At 43.8% G+C, this 15,481-nt stretch overlaps 1 protein-coding gene across 1 annotated transcript in view; it reads left to right on the forward strand.

The window, feature by feature from the left end:
* LOC309579918 (mediator of RNA polymerase II transcription subunit 13-like) overlaps positions 1 to 15,481 on the forward strand; it is a 179,601-nt gene that overhangs the window by 14,752 nt on the left and 149,368 nt on the right. The window contains exon 2 of the mRNA XM_082293492.1: positions 5,201 to 5,438. Within this exon, the coding sequence (XP_082149618.1) occupies positions 5,201 to 5,438 (238 nt within the window). The remainder of the gene's footprint in view (positions 1 to 5,200; positions 5,439 to 15,481) is intronic.

Genomic DNA, 15,481 nt, shown 5'->3' on the forward strand with positions numbered 1-15,481 from the left:
TATTAAAATGGGTGGAATTACTCAGGCGATCTGGAGAAGTTAATTTAGAGTTGGCTTGTCCATTTCCCATAAAACAGAGGCCAAAAAGCATTTGGTGGAGATGGGAAATAAAAGAGGAAGTGGAAGATGGGTTTGTTTGTGTTCCATTTGCAAGGGCTGCAGAAGAGGAAAACAGTCACAGAGGCTACCCAGCACTAATTATATCTTCAGGGTTGCTGGGAGCACACCAGCACCAAGTCGTGCACTGTGAAATGTTACTGGGGAATTGTGATTTTTAGCAGCCTAAACTCTACCAATCGGAGTGGAGCACGATGAGATCAGCAGAAGACCCTCCCAGGCTGCCTATTATTCTGATTTAAGCCTGAAGGGGGGAAAAGAACGAAAGCTTAGGTTTTCTGTCTCCTAGGAATTCACAGTGGTGGATGGTGTCCTGGAGCCCTGAGCTGTGGCAGGTACATGTGGAGGTGTCTGTATTTAGGGCAGTAGGGTGTGAAAGAAAGTGCTAATTTGCTCTCTGTGTCTCTCTGCTTGTCTCTGTATGTGCAGGGGGGATCAGAGGTTTGAACACTCTCAGCTCATCTCTTTTGAGGCTGTTTCACTCTGCAGGGTGTGATGATGGTCACTGAAACCTGAGTTTGTGTCCCTTTCCAAGGCACTCTGTGATGTTCTCTCTAAGGCCGTGCATCTGAATAAAGACGTCGGCAATGCACTGTTTTCATTAGTGCCTATTTCTTGGGGATGTTTTGGGTGGTTTTGGATGCCTGTATGGAATTTGAACAACCTCTTCTACCCTGACAGCTGCTTTTGAAAACATCAGAAACAGATCTTTTTGTGTCTTGGGAATTGCTCTGCAAGAAGTTGGATGCTAGTGAAGGGTCTGGATATTACTGTTAGTGATCCAATTTCTCTGTTTCCTTACATGCTTGGCCCCGTGCATTTAGAACTGGCGTCTCACAAATGTTCTGTGTCCAACTGCAGTTAGCTGAATTTAGAAAAAAACTTCATTTCAAAACAGCCCCTCTTATCTGAGCAGTTGAACCCTTCACAGCACAGTCCTCCATGACACATGTTCCTTTATAAACCAAAGCAAAAATCTCATTTAATGCATGATTTGCTAACAGTGTTGGATAATAATAAGTATTTGTAAGTTCCTTTTTTTTTGTCAGGCTTTTTAGTTTTAAAAACATTGTAGCAACTGCAATAAGCCAAGACTGTGCATATGGGAAGAGATGCAAGAAACACAGTAGATTACATCACCTGGCAAGAGTTCTGCTTTGTTCTGCATTCATCTCTAGCCAGCTGTGAGTTAAACAGCATGTTCACAGTTTTGTCCTCAGGTTGGCAATTTTGGTTTCTGTCTCAGTGTTTCAGGCTGCTTTCAAACCAGCAGTTTTACTAATCAGAGCAGCTCTGCCCTCGCTGACCTGCTTTGCTGTCCTCAGACTTCCCGGTACAAGCATCTCTGTGGCTGCTTAATGAATCAGGTGTGGGGACTGATCTGAGTAGAGGAAAAAGTCGTTTAATCCAACCCTTCTGGGTTTGAGTCAGCCCAGCTCAGTGTGAATGTCTGAGCAGCAGCTGAGTGCTGCAGGGAAGGCAGCCAGGCCAGGCCTGCTCTGGCACCGGTGCTTGCTCCTGTCAGTTGAGGTGTACATGAGCTGCAGTCTGGGTGCACTGTAGGGCTGTGTTTGATCTGACTGGAGCTGTCCCTGGCAGCGGAGATCCCCCTCCACTCCCCCTCCTGGCTGCTCGGTGATTCCCTGGCTGCAGGATGAGCTGTCAGGGTGCTGAGCCTGGAAATGTTTGTCTTTCTCTTTGTTTCCCTTGTTTAAATCGGTGAAGTGATCCCATTCACCCAGCGATTCCATGACCAGTAGATCCAGACTGGGACATGGAGATGCGTGTCTGGGGCTGAGGAGGAGGCTGTGTTGGGTCAGCCTGTGCTCACTGCCGATGAAGCACAAGCGAAACCACATTTGGCTCTTCAGAGCACTTCCCAGAACCACAGGCCACTGCTTGTCTTGTCTGTACAAACTCTGCTACAGATGGAGGCCTCTTCAAACCAGGGCTGTTGGCTTGTTTAAAGCAATTAATGTAAATAACCCCCCCTGTGGATGCAGATCTTCTCCCTCTAGTGTGTGAAACACTTTACACAGAACATCAGTAGAGGCGTAGAATGTGTGTAAGTGTTTTGGGTGTAGTCTGCTCTTGTGTATCCCTTCAGGATTCAAATCTCCTTTTGAATTCAGTTTTAATTACCATGAGGACACAATCCTGAAGTTCTGAGGGATTAGTATTGGTGCTTACCTATTAAAAATTTAAACAGAAACAGACATATCCAAGTACATGTGCTGAACCACATCTCTGCAACCTGGACTGGGAAACGATGTGTGAGAGCTCATTTAATGCTGCTGCTGACTCCAACCCCCCAGGACTTGTCTCTCCCTTTTTTCAGGAGTCTCCCTCTGTGTGGATGGGCACCGGTGTGATCCAGGTTAGCAGTTTATCATTCCTCACAGTCCACAGAATTACAGGCTCCAGGAGTTAGCGCAGAATTAAGTTGGGTGCAGCCCTGCTGGTTTTGCTGTGCTTTCCTTGACTGTTTCATCCCTGCTCTGGGTGGGATGTTGGTGTGATGCCTCTGAGCTGGCAGGAGGCCACAGGAGCCTCTCTGCTCTTTGGAACAGCTGAGCTCTGGCTTTTGCTGTGTGGTTCAAGCGAGTGCTGCAGTTGGGTGAAGTCCTTTGTTCAGTTGGGTTTTTTTGGTTTTGGTTTCTGTCATCTTCCTGTTCCATGCTCTTTGTGACTTAGCATATGTTCTTAGCTGGTTATGGCACAAATATTTAACATCATTTTTTTCACAGGTTGCCTGTACTGGCACTAATTTTTGGTGTTTTGTAGTTCATAGTTGTATTCATTATCCTGTTTCAGAAACTCTGCCCGTTCCTTTTCCAAGCAATAGCTGGGGACCCATGTAGAATAGATGTAGATGTTTTGGAGGAGCCCTTTCTCTTGGACAGTTATTTAGTGTGTGAGGTATTCCAGCACCCTACTGTGCAAAAAATAACTTTTCTTCTTCCATTTTGCCTCTTCCTCCTGCATTCCCTTGTCCTTGTTGTGCCAGGAAGGTGGCACGTGGCTGTGCATCTTGGCCAGCCTGGACTATCTTTTCCCATTTCCTTTTCCATAGTCCCCCAACCCTTTAGGTGGCTGATCAGCATTTCTGTCTGCATGCAAGAGCTCAGTGCTGGCTGTAGGAAGCCTCCAGCTGGGACAATCCAGGACCGGTGTCCTGCTGGCAGGATACAGGATGGCAGTGTCCCTTCTGCCCTGTGGAGCTGAAGGTGCCTGGTGATTTAGGGGCCTGCAAACAATAAACCCAATTTCCGTGCTGTTCAGTGTTCCATAGGTTTTTCCCCATCCCAGTGCAGTGCTGTATTGCCATGTGCCTGGTGAGGCCTCTTCAGAGGACAATTAAATAGGCAATATTTAATTTAATCAGTGTTTGGGGAAATAGTCCTTGAGGCAGAGTCCCAGGAACTGTAGCCATGGGCCAGAGCCCTGCTGTGCCAGGCAGGATCCAGGAATGAGGTGGAACTGTTTCAGAGGATGTATTTACAAGATCCAAGAAATACTTGTGGTTCTTTGCTTCTGTTGTTGGTATGATGAGCATCACCTTCAGCTCCTCAGCAGTTAACTAGCCAGCTTCTGAACCAGTGGCAGTTCCTTCCGAGTACTTTGGTGGACAAAAGTAAATTTTAGAGTTTAAACTTGTAAATGGACTAAGTTTGTGGACTGGAAAAGGGAAATTCTTCTGTGTGTGATGGGGAATTTGGGTTTTGGAGGAGGGGTTGAATATTGTTACACAGGTGATGAAAATGAGAGGAATACATGAACTGCAAGTCTTTGGTCTTATTTTGGAGTACAAATTCATCCCTACAGTCAGTGTTTCCACTGGGTCTTTCCCGTGTCCCTGGCAGTGCCCTCTCTTGTCAGAGGTGCAGCTGCTGCCCTGCAGTGTTTGCACTCCTTGCTGCAGACCAGCTGGCTGCTCCTGCAGGAGCACCTGGGGGCCGAGCACCGGCTGCTTCTGGGCAGCCAAGGGAAGGTGTGAATCTTGGAAAAGAAGCAGTGGAGGGAATAGCAGCAGCAGGAATGTGGTAACGGGTTGGAAAGTAGAGTACAAGCCCTCTGTGTGAGCAGGGTATACACACACCAGTTGTGTTTGGTAACAGCCAGACTGTCCTGGGGGTATTCCCTGTCCTGTGCTGGGCGGCAGAGAGAAAGGGGGAGGCTACAACAGGGGTGGGGCAAACTGGGAGTGGAGGAAAACCACAAAATCACACAACACCCTGAGTTGGAAGGGACCCACCAGGATCATTGAATCCAGCTCCTGGCCCTGCACAGACACCCCAAGAGTCCCACCCTGGGCATCCCTGGGAACGGTGTCCAAACGCTCCTGGAGCTCTGGCAGCCTCAGGGCTGTGCCCATTCCCTGGGGAGCCTGGGCAGTGCCCAAAGAAAACCTTTCCCAAATATCTGGGTGCATTTAGGACTGGCGAACAGGATAGCAAATCTGTTCTTTTTGTTCTTCCTTGATGGTTAATAGGAGAATTCTGTCTGATTGAGAGACAGTAAATGGCAACTTTCTTTATTCTGCTTTTGTTCATTTGGGCAAAATAGAAAGAAAAAGCCCATTTGCTAAACTTGTAACATCACAATGTGAAATTGTTTCACCTTTTCCATCAAGTCACTGGTTTTCTTATGTCCTGTGGTGCTTTGTTTGTGACTTTCAAGTGGCCAACTTCTGGGCTGACACTGAGCTCACGTGGCCACCAAGCAGCCTGTAGGGAATGAGCCTGGTTCCCTCTCCCTGTTTGGTTTTTTTCCTTTCTAACTTGTAAGATGACAGTAAGATAACAATAAGGTTAGAAATTGAATGAAGCTGCTGGAAATGAATAGAATAGAAATGAATAGAAGTGAATCAGGCTGTGGTGAAAACCTAAATGCAGGTGTAAGCCAGGTTTATTCAGCGCTGTTTCTAAATTTTTTCCTTGAAGGGGAATAAAGGAAAATATATGAATAGGAGGGTTTTTGAACTTGAATTGAGGAACTAACCATGAAAATGAAATAAACTATGAATATAACTAAATTATGGAGGGATCCACTGACTCTTTTCTTCCTTTTGTGTTTCCCACAGGCTGAACTCACAGGCATCAAATGGCGTAGGTACAATTTTGAAGGCCATGGGGACTGTGGGCCCATCATTTCGGCTCCAGCCCAGGATGATCCCATCCTGCTCAGCTTCATCCGCTGCCTGCAGGCCAACCTGCTGTGCGTGTGGCGCCGGGACGTCAAACCCGACTGCAAGGAGCTCTGGATATTCTGGTGGGGGGACGAGCCCAACCTGGTCGATGTCATCCACCGCGAGCTGCACAGTAAGTCACTCTTTTCTTTTCAAAGGTTCTCAACTGGTTCTATTTTTTCCAATGAAAAAGAAGCTTTATTTAAATCTTCAACGTGCTATCATATGTGATTTTGTTGTAATTTGTGGTTTAAGACCTACAGGAAAACAAAAATGCTGTAAATTTAACTTTTTTTGCCGTGAGTGATGCGGCAGATAAAATGTGAAGGGAAACTTGAACTCAGGAGTTCATGACCTGTAGTCATGACTTGGATTTTTGTGGAACCTCTAAAAATTGAGTAAATTCTAGTTCAAAGGATGATGATAATAATAATAATAAAATCCCAGCTCTGGCATAAGGCAGTAGCTGATGAAATAAATCACCTCTCCTGTAGAGTCAGGTGAACTCCACGGCACCCCAGGTAAATCCGTGAGGTCAGGACTTGCTCCTTGGTTGTGCTGCAGGATTTGAACATAATCCGAGGCAAGTTGCAACAAGTGGGTGGAATCAGAGGCAGGAAGGAGCAGGTGGGTCAAAGGTGATGGGGATAAGTTGGTGACTATGGGCTTTATGCAACTGGGATTGTCCTCAGAGTCTCCAGAATGTGGAGCCTTAACATGATAAAGCTTCTTCTGTCTGTTGTGATCCTGTTTGGGTTTGACCATATCCACTATATATTATTTTCTTTTCAGTGGTGTATTGTTGCTATGACAAGACTTAGTTTGTCTGAACTAAAAAGTGTTTTATTAGGCTGTATGAATTTTACCTCCATTTTCACTTTGTGTCTTGCAAGAAAAGAACTGAAGTTCACCAGTTCTGGAATAATAACAGTAGTTAAAAGAAAAAATCCAAGCCAATCATAAGGATCAGGTTCTAGTTTCTTGGTTTCTTGCAGTGATTTTTTTATCCTCGTGACCTTTAGACCTTCTGGTGACTTGGTGATAAAATGCGTTTCAAGTACACTGAATATTTTGTTCATCAGGTGTGCTTGAGTTGTCCCTTATCTCCCACTTGTACCCTGCACTGTTTGGTCCTGGGTGATGGTATATTCATTTCTCTTCATTTGTTTTTCTGTTGCAAGCACTGTTCCAAAGTTCCTGCTCTGATGGCTGCCAGATTGTTTATTTGGCACCAGAGCCTGTGAAATCACAGATACGGAGCCCTGAGTACCTTGGGGTGTGTTCCACGCAGGTAGCCCTGTGATCATGTATAATTAAAGAGAAGGCTCACAAGTGCTGCACTGAGCCATTCCACTGACATTCATCTTTTATGAGGCACCTGTTTTGAATGAGGGCATGGGTAATATTTCTACTTACCCAGCAAAGCTTTAATAATATATGCTTTTCTCTTAGTGAAATATAGTTTATTTAATATTTCAAATGCAGGAGATGGGACTTAAGTGTCTTTTTATTTGAGGGGAGTTGCAGGTGATGCTTCTGTTCCTGTTGTAAATTGATGGAGCTTGTTTATATCTGACATCTTGGTTACAACAATGTGATGCTGCTTCCAGTGGTGCTGCTATGGAAATCCACTTAAATGTATGGACAGCTGAACGTGCTTGGGTGCAGTGTGGGGCAGGGTGTAGCAAAGAGAGGAGCATCACTGTCACACATTATTTGCCTGGTTCAAAATTCTGTGGAATCATGGAATTATTTAGTTTGGAAATGACTTCCAAGGTCATTGAGTCCAACCTGTGCCTGACCCCCCAGCCAGAGCACTGAGTGCCACGTCCAGGTGATCCTTGGACACCTCTAGGGATGGGATTCCAAACCTCCCTGGGCAGCCCCTTCCAGTGTTTCACAACCCTTTCCATGCAGAAGTTCCTGCTGCTGTCCAGCCTGAGCCTCCCCAGCCCAGCCTGAGGCCGTTCCCTCTCCTCCTGTCCCTGTTCCCTGGGAGCAGAGCCCGACCCCCCCGGCTGCCCCCTCCTGTCAGGGACTTGTGCAGAGCCACAAGGTCCCCCCTGAGCCTCCTTTGCTCCAGGCTGAGCCCCTTTCCAGCTCCCTCAGCTGCTCCTGGGGCTCCGGCCCCTTCCATGTCCTTCTTGAACTGAGGGGCTCAGAACTGGACACAGCACTTAAGGTGTTCCAGCATCCAGGCTGGAGCCTTCCAAGCAGTAACTTTAAGTGGAATTAAATCTGAAACTTGTCTGTTGTCATGTGTGTAAATCCTACAAGGATAGATTTCCTTGTTCTATATTAAAAGCACATTGAAACACTTGTAGTGACTTATCAGATACAGTTCAAAGTGATGTAAATTGTGTAAGTGTTGTACATTTTCCTGCTGATAGGGCTGTCGTGCTCTGTTCAGTACATTTTAGAGTTCAAACATCAGTATTGACAAAATATTGAGCCTCAAATTCTGCCAGCCCAAGGCATTTATATCCATTGATTCCCTGAGATAGGATAAAGGACACAGTTTGTGTTCACTGTTTTGTGCAGCCCCAAGGCAAAAGGAACAAGTTTATTCTGCTTTTTATTGTATAAACAGGCCACAATACTGAAGTATTTGATAGTTGAAACGAGCTTCCTGAAAATATAAAGGATTTTTCCATGTGGGCATACAAACAGAAAATAGGAAAGTTACTGAAGCAGAGTTTTCCTTGCCTCTCAGCTGGGCCAGGATAACATGATGCTTTTTTTGGGATAACCTGCTCAGGAAGTGAGCTGCTTTGGCTTCAGATGCTGTTCTGCAGGTTGGATTGTCACTGTGACTTAAGAGTTCCTTGAGCAGAGCTTTGTTGTTGTGTTGTATTCACATGTTCAGGAGGCACAAGGATGTGATGCTGCAAATCCAAGTGGAAGACTAGAGTCTATCCAAAACATTGTCCAAAACTATCCAAAACATATCATTTCTTCTGAGAGATAGGAACTTTAAGGAGTAATGGCTGTTAATGAAATCATGAATTCTTATCAAGAATGAAGTTTTGGATTTCTCTTTTCCTGCCTAGGACTTGTGCTTTGAAAGTGAAATAATTTGGTGATTCTTAAATCACTAAATTTTAAAGAATTTAATTTTTAAATATTATGTTTTATTAATTCAAGTCTAAATTATAATGATGAATTTTTCTGGATAACAGAGTCACTCCACCCGTGCTGTATGATATATACTGCTTTCATAAACAGGTGAAAAGTCCAAACTGAGGCTTTGCTTTCAGAAGCACTTCAAAAACTTTTGCTCATGAACTCTAAGCGTTCCTTTATAACATTCAAGATTTGGTAAACAACAAATCTGCCTTTAATAAAAGAATTTCAAATAGTCCTAGGGAAAACAACTTAGTGGTTGTAAACAGGAGGTACGAGGAGAGTTGTTTATGTAGTAGCTTTCCAAAACTGTGGATAATTAAATGCTGTCACGGGAGATTAAGTAAAGACAATTATTTGCAGAGCAGTTGTAGATCAGTGGAGTGGTTGGATTAGCCAGGCAGCTGGGAACTTCAGAGGCGTCTCTTGCACATTCTCCTACATTTCTTCTTCCTGCCAGCCTTAACTGGGGTTCTCTGGTTTCTATCGTGGTGGCATTTAAAACTGGAAGAGGGGTTGAAGATCTTTATTTGGTCCTGGGTGGAAGAAGCTAATTGGTGTGGGGTCAGTGAGTGAGGAAAAACCGGAGTGATTCTGTAAGTCTGAAAAAGTTCAGTGTGCTTTTGTTTGTTGAGGTTTTGTTTTCTGGAGGATAAATGCTGCTCAGTGATACTGCCTGGAGAGGTTTGGCAACTGTTCCAGCCACGGTACCTTTTCCCATAAATCCGTTTTCTTGTACATCCGACAGAAGAAGTGGAAGGAGAGGAGGGAGTGTCTGACTGTTGGCAGCGTTTTTGACAGGAAAGTTGTGGATTTGCAAGTTGTAGAGCTCTCATTTGCATTTGGTGACCAAATACCATCTGGAGCATCAGAGAGAATTTAGACTCAACTCTTGGGTTTTCTCTCTTCTCCCACCCCTGCCCTGGACCCTCTGGGTCCCACACGAGTTATAGGGAAGGGACATCTGTTCCTCAGTTCCCCCCTTTGCTTTTGCAAAGAGCACTTTGCTCTGACATTTTACACAACTCCAGGAGTTGGACTTGATAATCTTGTGGGTTCCTTTCAACTCAGAGTATTCTGTGATTCTCTGGCAGTTTTGTCTGTAAATTTGTAATCTCTGTACTGGATTTATGGATATATTCAGGTTTGTCTGCTGCATCTGTGGTACAGAATATTGGAATTCTCAGGGATAATGCAGGGATAATGATGTGTACTGCTACTGAGAACACAGCTTGGTGACTGTAAGCACAGCACTGGAGGTGGACTCTGGAAAGCTGGCAGGATGTGAGACAGGAGCTTGAAAATGAATAAATTCTGGGTGTTTGATAGTTCTTTAAGTAAAACTGCATCCTTCTATCAGTTTAGTAGCTTGTGTGCCTGAACTCACTGATTCTGGTAGGTATTTGGGATTTCCATCTGATATATTGCCCTTGATCCATTAATTTCTGGAGCTGCTTCCCCAGAAAAGAGACACTAATCCACTTTCTGCTATGTAAAATGTAAGACTTTGGGTGGAAACGCTTATGAAGAATAGATTATCTTGAATTAATTAGGTGAGTCTTTCCTGAAAGGTTATTGTACATGATCTTTGCAGCTTGGTGAGTTTAAAAACGTAGCTGAAATTTGAGCTGTGACAGGAAGAACCCGGAGCTTTGGCTCGTTCCTGTTTATGAATTCTTGGCATATCGGGCTGGCGCAGCCGTAATCCCCCGGCGCTGATAAAAGCGAGGAGGGAAAAATGCTGCCTGTAGGAAGGGCTGTGTGCAAGGCACCCACATTAACCCACGTGGTTGTACTCCCAAATGAATTTCTGCTATGGTTTCTCTACCTGGAGTTTGCTGATTTTTTGCCTACAGGAAAGCAGAACAGGCCAGCTCTGTTTTAAAGGATCTGTCTCGAGGAGAACAACTTGCCCCAGAACTCAACTTAGGTGGTTTTATTCCTGCTGGGAAGGGTTCCTGATGCTCCCTTTTGAACTGCCAGATTTCAGACTTGCATTTATCAGTCAAGTCTTCTAAATTAAGTCAATGTTTAACCTGTAAATGTTTAGTAGTTGGTGTCTGTCAGCATTTATTAGGGATTAAAAGAAAAATAATGGAAAACGTGGGAAAAATGATATTTTTTGGTTCCGCTAAGGTAAAAGAGAATAAAGCAGTGAAAAATCTACTTTCCATTTCAGTCTGAGTCTAGTTAAGGTTCTTTCAGGGTACTGTGTTATTTCTGCAATTGGGAGCTCTGTCAGGAATTACAGTGTGTTGTAAGCTCTGTGTAGTGAGATACGTTAATTATTGAATGAGATGATGTTCCTGTCTGTTCAAACATATTTTAAGTGTGTGAAGCAATGCATGAAATGAAGACTGAGCCCCCTTGCCATGAAATGGGCGTTCAAACGAGAGTGCTCCTCAGTCTTCATTCTAGGATGAGATTATGGGAAGGGAGAGAGTCGCTGCTGGAATTGCATTACAGCTGGATTGGAGACTTCCTTGGGTTTACCCAAAGGTTACTCCTGGGATCCCTGGGCTTAGGTGAAAGCATGGGATGTGCACTACAACAATTTTATGCACCCTGAGTAACTCCATAAAGCCCAGAGCTCTTGCCATGCCCAGTGGTACTGGGAAGGAGAGCAGCCAGGGCATGGAAAAGCAGCTCACGAGCACGGAATAAAGGAGCTGAAATGCAAGGCTTTTGGAAGGCTTTCCATCTAAAAAGCAGCAATGAATATCAAGCAGCTGAGTACCACTTATTAATAATTTGAGTGAAATCTGAAAATGGTTAATTGCCGGTTCTTGAGCGCGGAGTGGAATTAACAAGTAGGTTCCTATGACAGAAGACTTTATTGGAATATTAAGTTACTGAAAAGTCTGTTTCTGGCTTGATTATTTTCAATAAGATAAGTAATTTGCATATTCTTAATTGCCTAGCATAGATTATTCCCAAAGACATGAAAACAAAGTTCAACTTTTCCATTGTTTTGGCAAGAAGATGGGCTTGAAAAGTGAATTCCTACTTTCTCAGCTCGCAGAATTGTTCCGTGACCCTTATATCTGACACCGGTAATTGGTGTCCAGTGATTGCCAGTTGAAGTTCAGCTTAGACAAAATAAACTTTTTCTTTTAAGGAGGCATATTAAATGAGGTTATTATGCCATCATTTGGGATTAAGGAATTGCTTCATGGGAAAATGCCAACTCCTTTTATACACATGAAGTTGACAAGAGCCTTATTGTGTCTGGGTGAGATGTCTTCATTTTGTTTTGTTTTCTTTTAAAAATAAATGTTCTTCCCACCACTTCAACTCCTTTTACTTGGAAGTTGGTTTATGGGAGTAGTTTTAAAAAAAAATTAAAACTGTTCGGAATTCTGACTGCAGTTACCTTTGCCTTAAATCCTCTTTCCTTCAGTGGTTTTGTCTCCCCATGAACAGGGAACCTCAGTGTTCAGAGCAGGATCCAGTGAGTACATGTAGCATTTGTGAATTCATTACCAATTCTAGTCAAGAAATGGACTTCACTGATCTTGTGTGTCCCTTCCAGCTCAGGATATTCCATGGATCATTCTCACAGTGCATTTTCCCTCTTTATACAGCTGGAAATATGTAAGGCTAAAAAGTTATAAAAAAATCTGCAATCTACCAAAGGGCCATATGTAAGAAAGCCTGATGCTTTCTGTTATTTTATTTGTATCACTCAAGAATTAGCATCTTGATTTTGTTCATGTCTGGGAATTTGGAGCTTTTCCTGTTGATTGCAACAAATTACCTTGTGAAAACAGTTTGAAGGAAAGACACTGATGGAGGGCAAAGCCAAGAAATTCTCTACTGCTGAATCCATGTGCTTCCTCATAATCTTTCTGCTTTCCAAATGTAAGCTCAGCTCAATTGAAATAGTTGAAATTTTGAATAATTAACCTTTAGGTTTTATTGGGCACACAACAGTTCTTGTTTTTCTCTGGTGCTCTTGTGGGAAAAGGAGTTGGTATTCCTGAGGCAACATTAACAGCTGCCTTCTGGAGGGACACTTAATGGTCCTTGGCAGGACTGTTTCAGCAAGGCCAGACTTAGAGCAAATCCAGGATATTTAAGGTGGGATAGAACTGGTGCTGTGGAAGTGGAACTGCCTGGAAAGCGCTGGAAATCCAAAGCAAGGTTCCAATAGCTGGGAATCCCTCCCAATACCAGCAGCGTGAGGTGTTACTAATGAATCCAGGAGAACTATTGTGTAAAATGGGCTTGGAATTAACTGGAGTGTTGAGAACAAACTCAAGTCCAACTTCTGAATGTAAATAAAATTGATGTGTTACCACAGGCAATTCGGTCAACCACGTAATTAGGTTTTTTTCCCATGAAAAAGGAGACATTGTGCTGCAGCAAAGCAGTATGTAAAGGATTTATATTCTAGTTATATGAAAATTAAACAATCATTAAAAGACTGTATTTTAAAAAGTGCTGCTGGGGGAGGGAGAAATGAAAAAATCCAATCAGTAGAATTTATTTTTCAGCGATGTATTGGGCAATATCAGCCACAGTAGTTGATGTTTTTTCCTTTAGGGAATCTCTTTTTCCAATGAAATGAACTCACTTAACTGTGTGAAGTAAATCTAAGTTAGCTTGAAGTGAAATCTGCATTAATAGGGCTCATTACTGATGTTTGTATTTTCATGTATTGAGTAATTCTAAGAACACAGGGTAAGCTCTACTGGAAAATGTAGGCTTTAAAAATAGATGAAATGCCACCTTCAGAACAAAATGATTAAAAAATTGCATACAATTGCATTTTGGTAATGGCATTTTTAGAATAATTAGTGAACTTTAAGTGACAATCAGGGTGCTGGATTGCAAACAGAAAACACTGAAACACAGCTCTGCTGATGTTAACACATCATTGCTCTTCAGAGAGAGATGGTTTTCATTACATAAACGTTACTTTCTTTATTCTAAAGTTCCTATTAAAGGTCATAAATCTTACTACAGAATTCTTCTGCTCCAAACCTGAGACCAGTCTCATTTTAAGTGGACTTTATTATACACCTGCACTTACTTATCCTGGGACTTGACTGTAATCTGTAGGACAAGTACCTTGGATACCTGGCAGCATGTCCATGTGGCAATTCCCAGATGTGATCCGTGGCTCGGGGTGTCAGTGATCAGCCAGGAAAACCTGGGGGAGGCAGCTTTGGAAATGTGAAGTCTGTTCCTGATGTTCATTAAAACCCCAGGGCCCTGAAGCTGGAATATGGCTTTTCCAAAGAAGCAAACATAACCATAGTCCTGCGTGGAATGAAGAGGAGGAGCAAGTGCAAAACAACTGGGCTGTAGTACATGGGATAGGTTAAGAATGAGGGTGGATTCTTACCTTTGCTCTTTGCCCACGGGAAGTGGGGGTTTCAAAAGGAAAAGAAAAGGCTGGAGTTGTGCTGTTAGTTGAGTATCAGTCTTTTGGTTAAAAAGAACCAAGCACCCACTTGTGGCAGTCACTCATATGATGGTAAGTAGAACTTTGAGTGGAACGGTGTAAAATTGATTTTCCAAGGCTGAAATGCTCAGTAGTTAGGAGGAAGGGTACAAGCCAGAGGAAAGGCTCACTGCAGGATGGGCACAGCTGAAATGCTTTTGCCTCCTTCTTATGTAAACCACACTTAAATGTTCCCGTGGAGCTGAGCAGAGCCAGCAGGAGCTGCAGCCCGGGCCCGGGAGCTCAGCCTGGCTCAGAGCAGGAGAGGCTGCGGTGCTGCTTTGGTCCCACAAAGGCCCTGCAGCTGTCCCTGTGCTCCCTTAGCTCAGGGCTGCTGGCTCAGGCACAGTTTCAGTTTCTGTTCCAGTGCTGAGGCCCGGGAGCTCCCTGAGCTGCCTCTGCCTCTTCCCAGCCCTGACTCTGCCTTGGCACGAGCCCAGTGCTGGGCTGGGCCCTGGCACAGCCACTCCGGTGTTCCCTGGCTGTCCCAGCAGCCTTTCCTGCTCAACCCTCACAGCCCTGATCCCTCTGCTCCTCCTGGGCAGTGCGTGCCAGTGTTTGCACAAAATCATGGGTCATTCATTGCTTTGGAATAGTCAGTGAGCCAGAGGGGCCAAGCTGAAATGCTTCAAATTTCTGTAACAAATTGATGGGTGGATCCTACAAATCACCAGGCAAAGGCAGCACCTCAAATTCCTGGAGAAACTGAAGTGTGAATTTCCTCTGTTAAAGCGCTTATATTGATAAACTTGGTTTTAGAAGGAAGAACAGAAGGTGGCAGGTATGGCAGTTTCTAGACAGGAAATAAAGATCAGATTTTCAATAAGACATTTCTATTTTGTAGTTGTTCCATGACATTCTTGTTGCTTCTGAAACACAAGTAATAGAACACCTTTCCCACCAAGGGAAACTTCCAGTCACAGGTGATGAAAGGATCATTGTACAGGATTTTTTTTACTGGAATGGCTTTAAGAATTTCGTATTTATTCTTTAAAGCTCTCTAAAGAGGTGGGAGGTATGGACAGTGTTACTGTGCCCACAGGGGTACAGCAGGCCTGGAGGCTGATGGGTTTGTGGTTCTGGGGAGCTGGAAGGAAAATCTCTTGTCCCTTTGGAGTTTGATAAAACTGATTCTATGCAAGACTTGCTACATATGTCAACAAAAGTCCCTGGAATCTTCTCTAAGGCAGGTGAAGGGGAAGCGTGTGGGGTTTGTCTCCCCTGTCATTATTTTTGTCTCTTCTGTATGAAAAGGATGTGATTTCTGGTATCACGCTGATGAGCAGTGTGACTGTAAAGCAAGTTTGGCTTCTGTATTTGAGTGATGTCCTCTGCTCTGATCAAGGGATGGAGGTGATGGTGGACTGTGCTGGGATAGGATGGGGAAGGGCTTAACTGACAATCCTGCCCTTTCCAGAGATATTCCTGAGAATTCTGCCACTTTAAATGGCTGCCAGTCAAGAGGAATCTGCGTTCCTGTCAAAAGCCTTATAGGTTTTCTTTAATGTGTAATTGGCTTATTGAAAGATAGCATTTTATTTTTATTTTGTACTAACTTATAGTTTGAATACCTTACAAGTAACTTAAGAATTCTCTCACTATCC

This window comes from Coloeus monedula, assembly GCF_965178545.1.
Source record: "Coloeus monedula genome assembly, chromosome: 18".
NCBI lineage: Eukaryota > Metazoa > Chordata > Aves > Passeriformes > Corvidae > Coloeus > Coloeus monedula.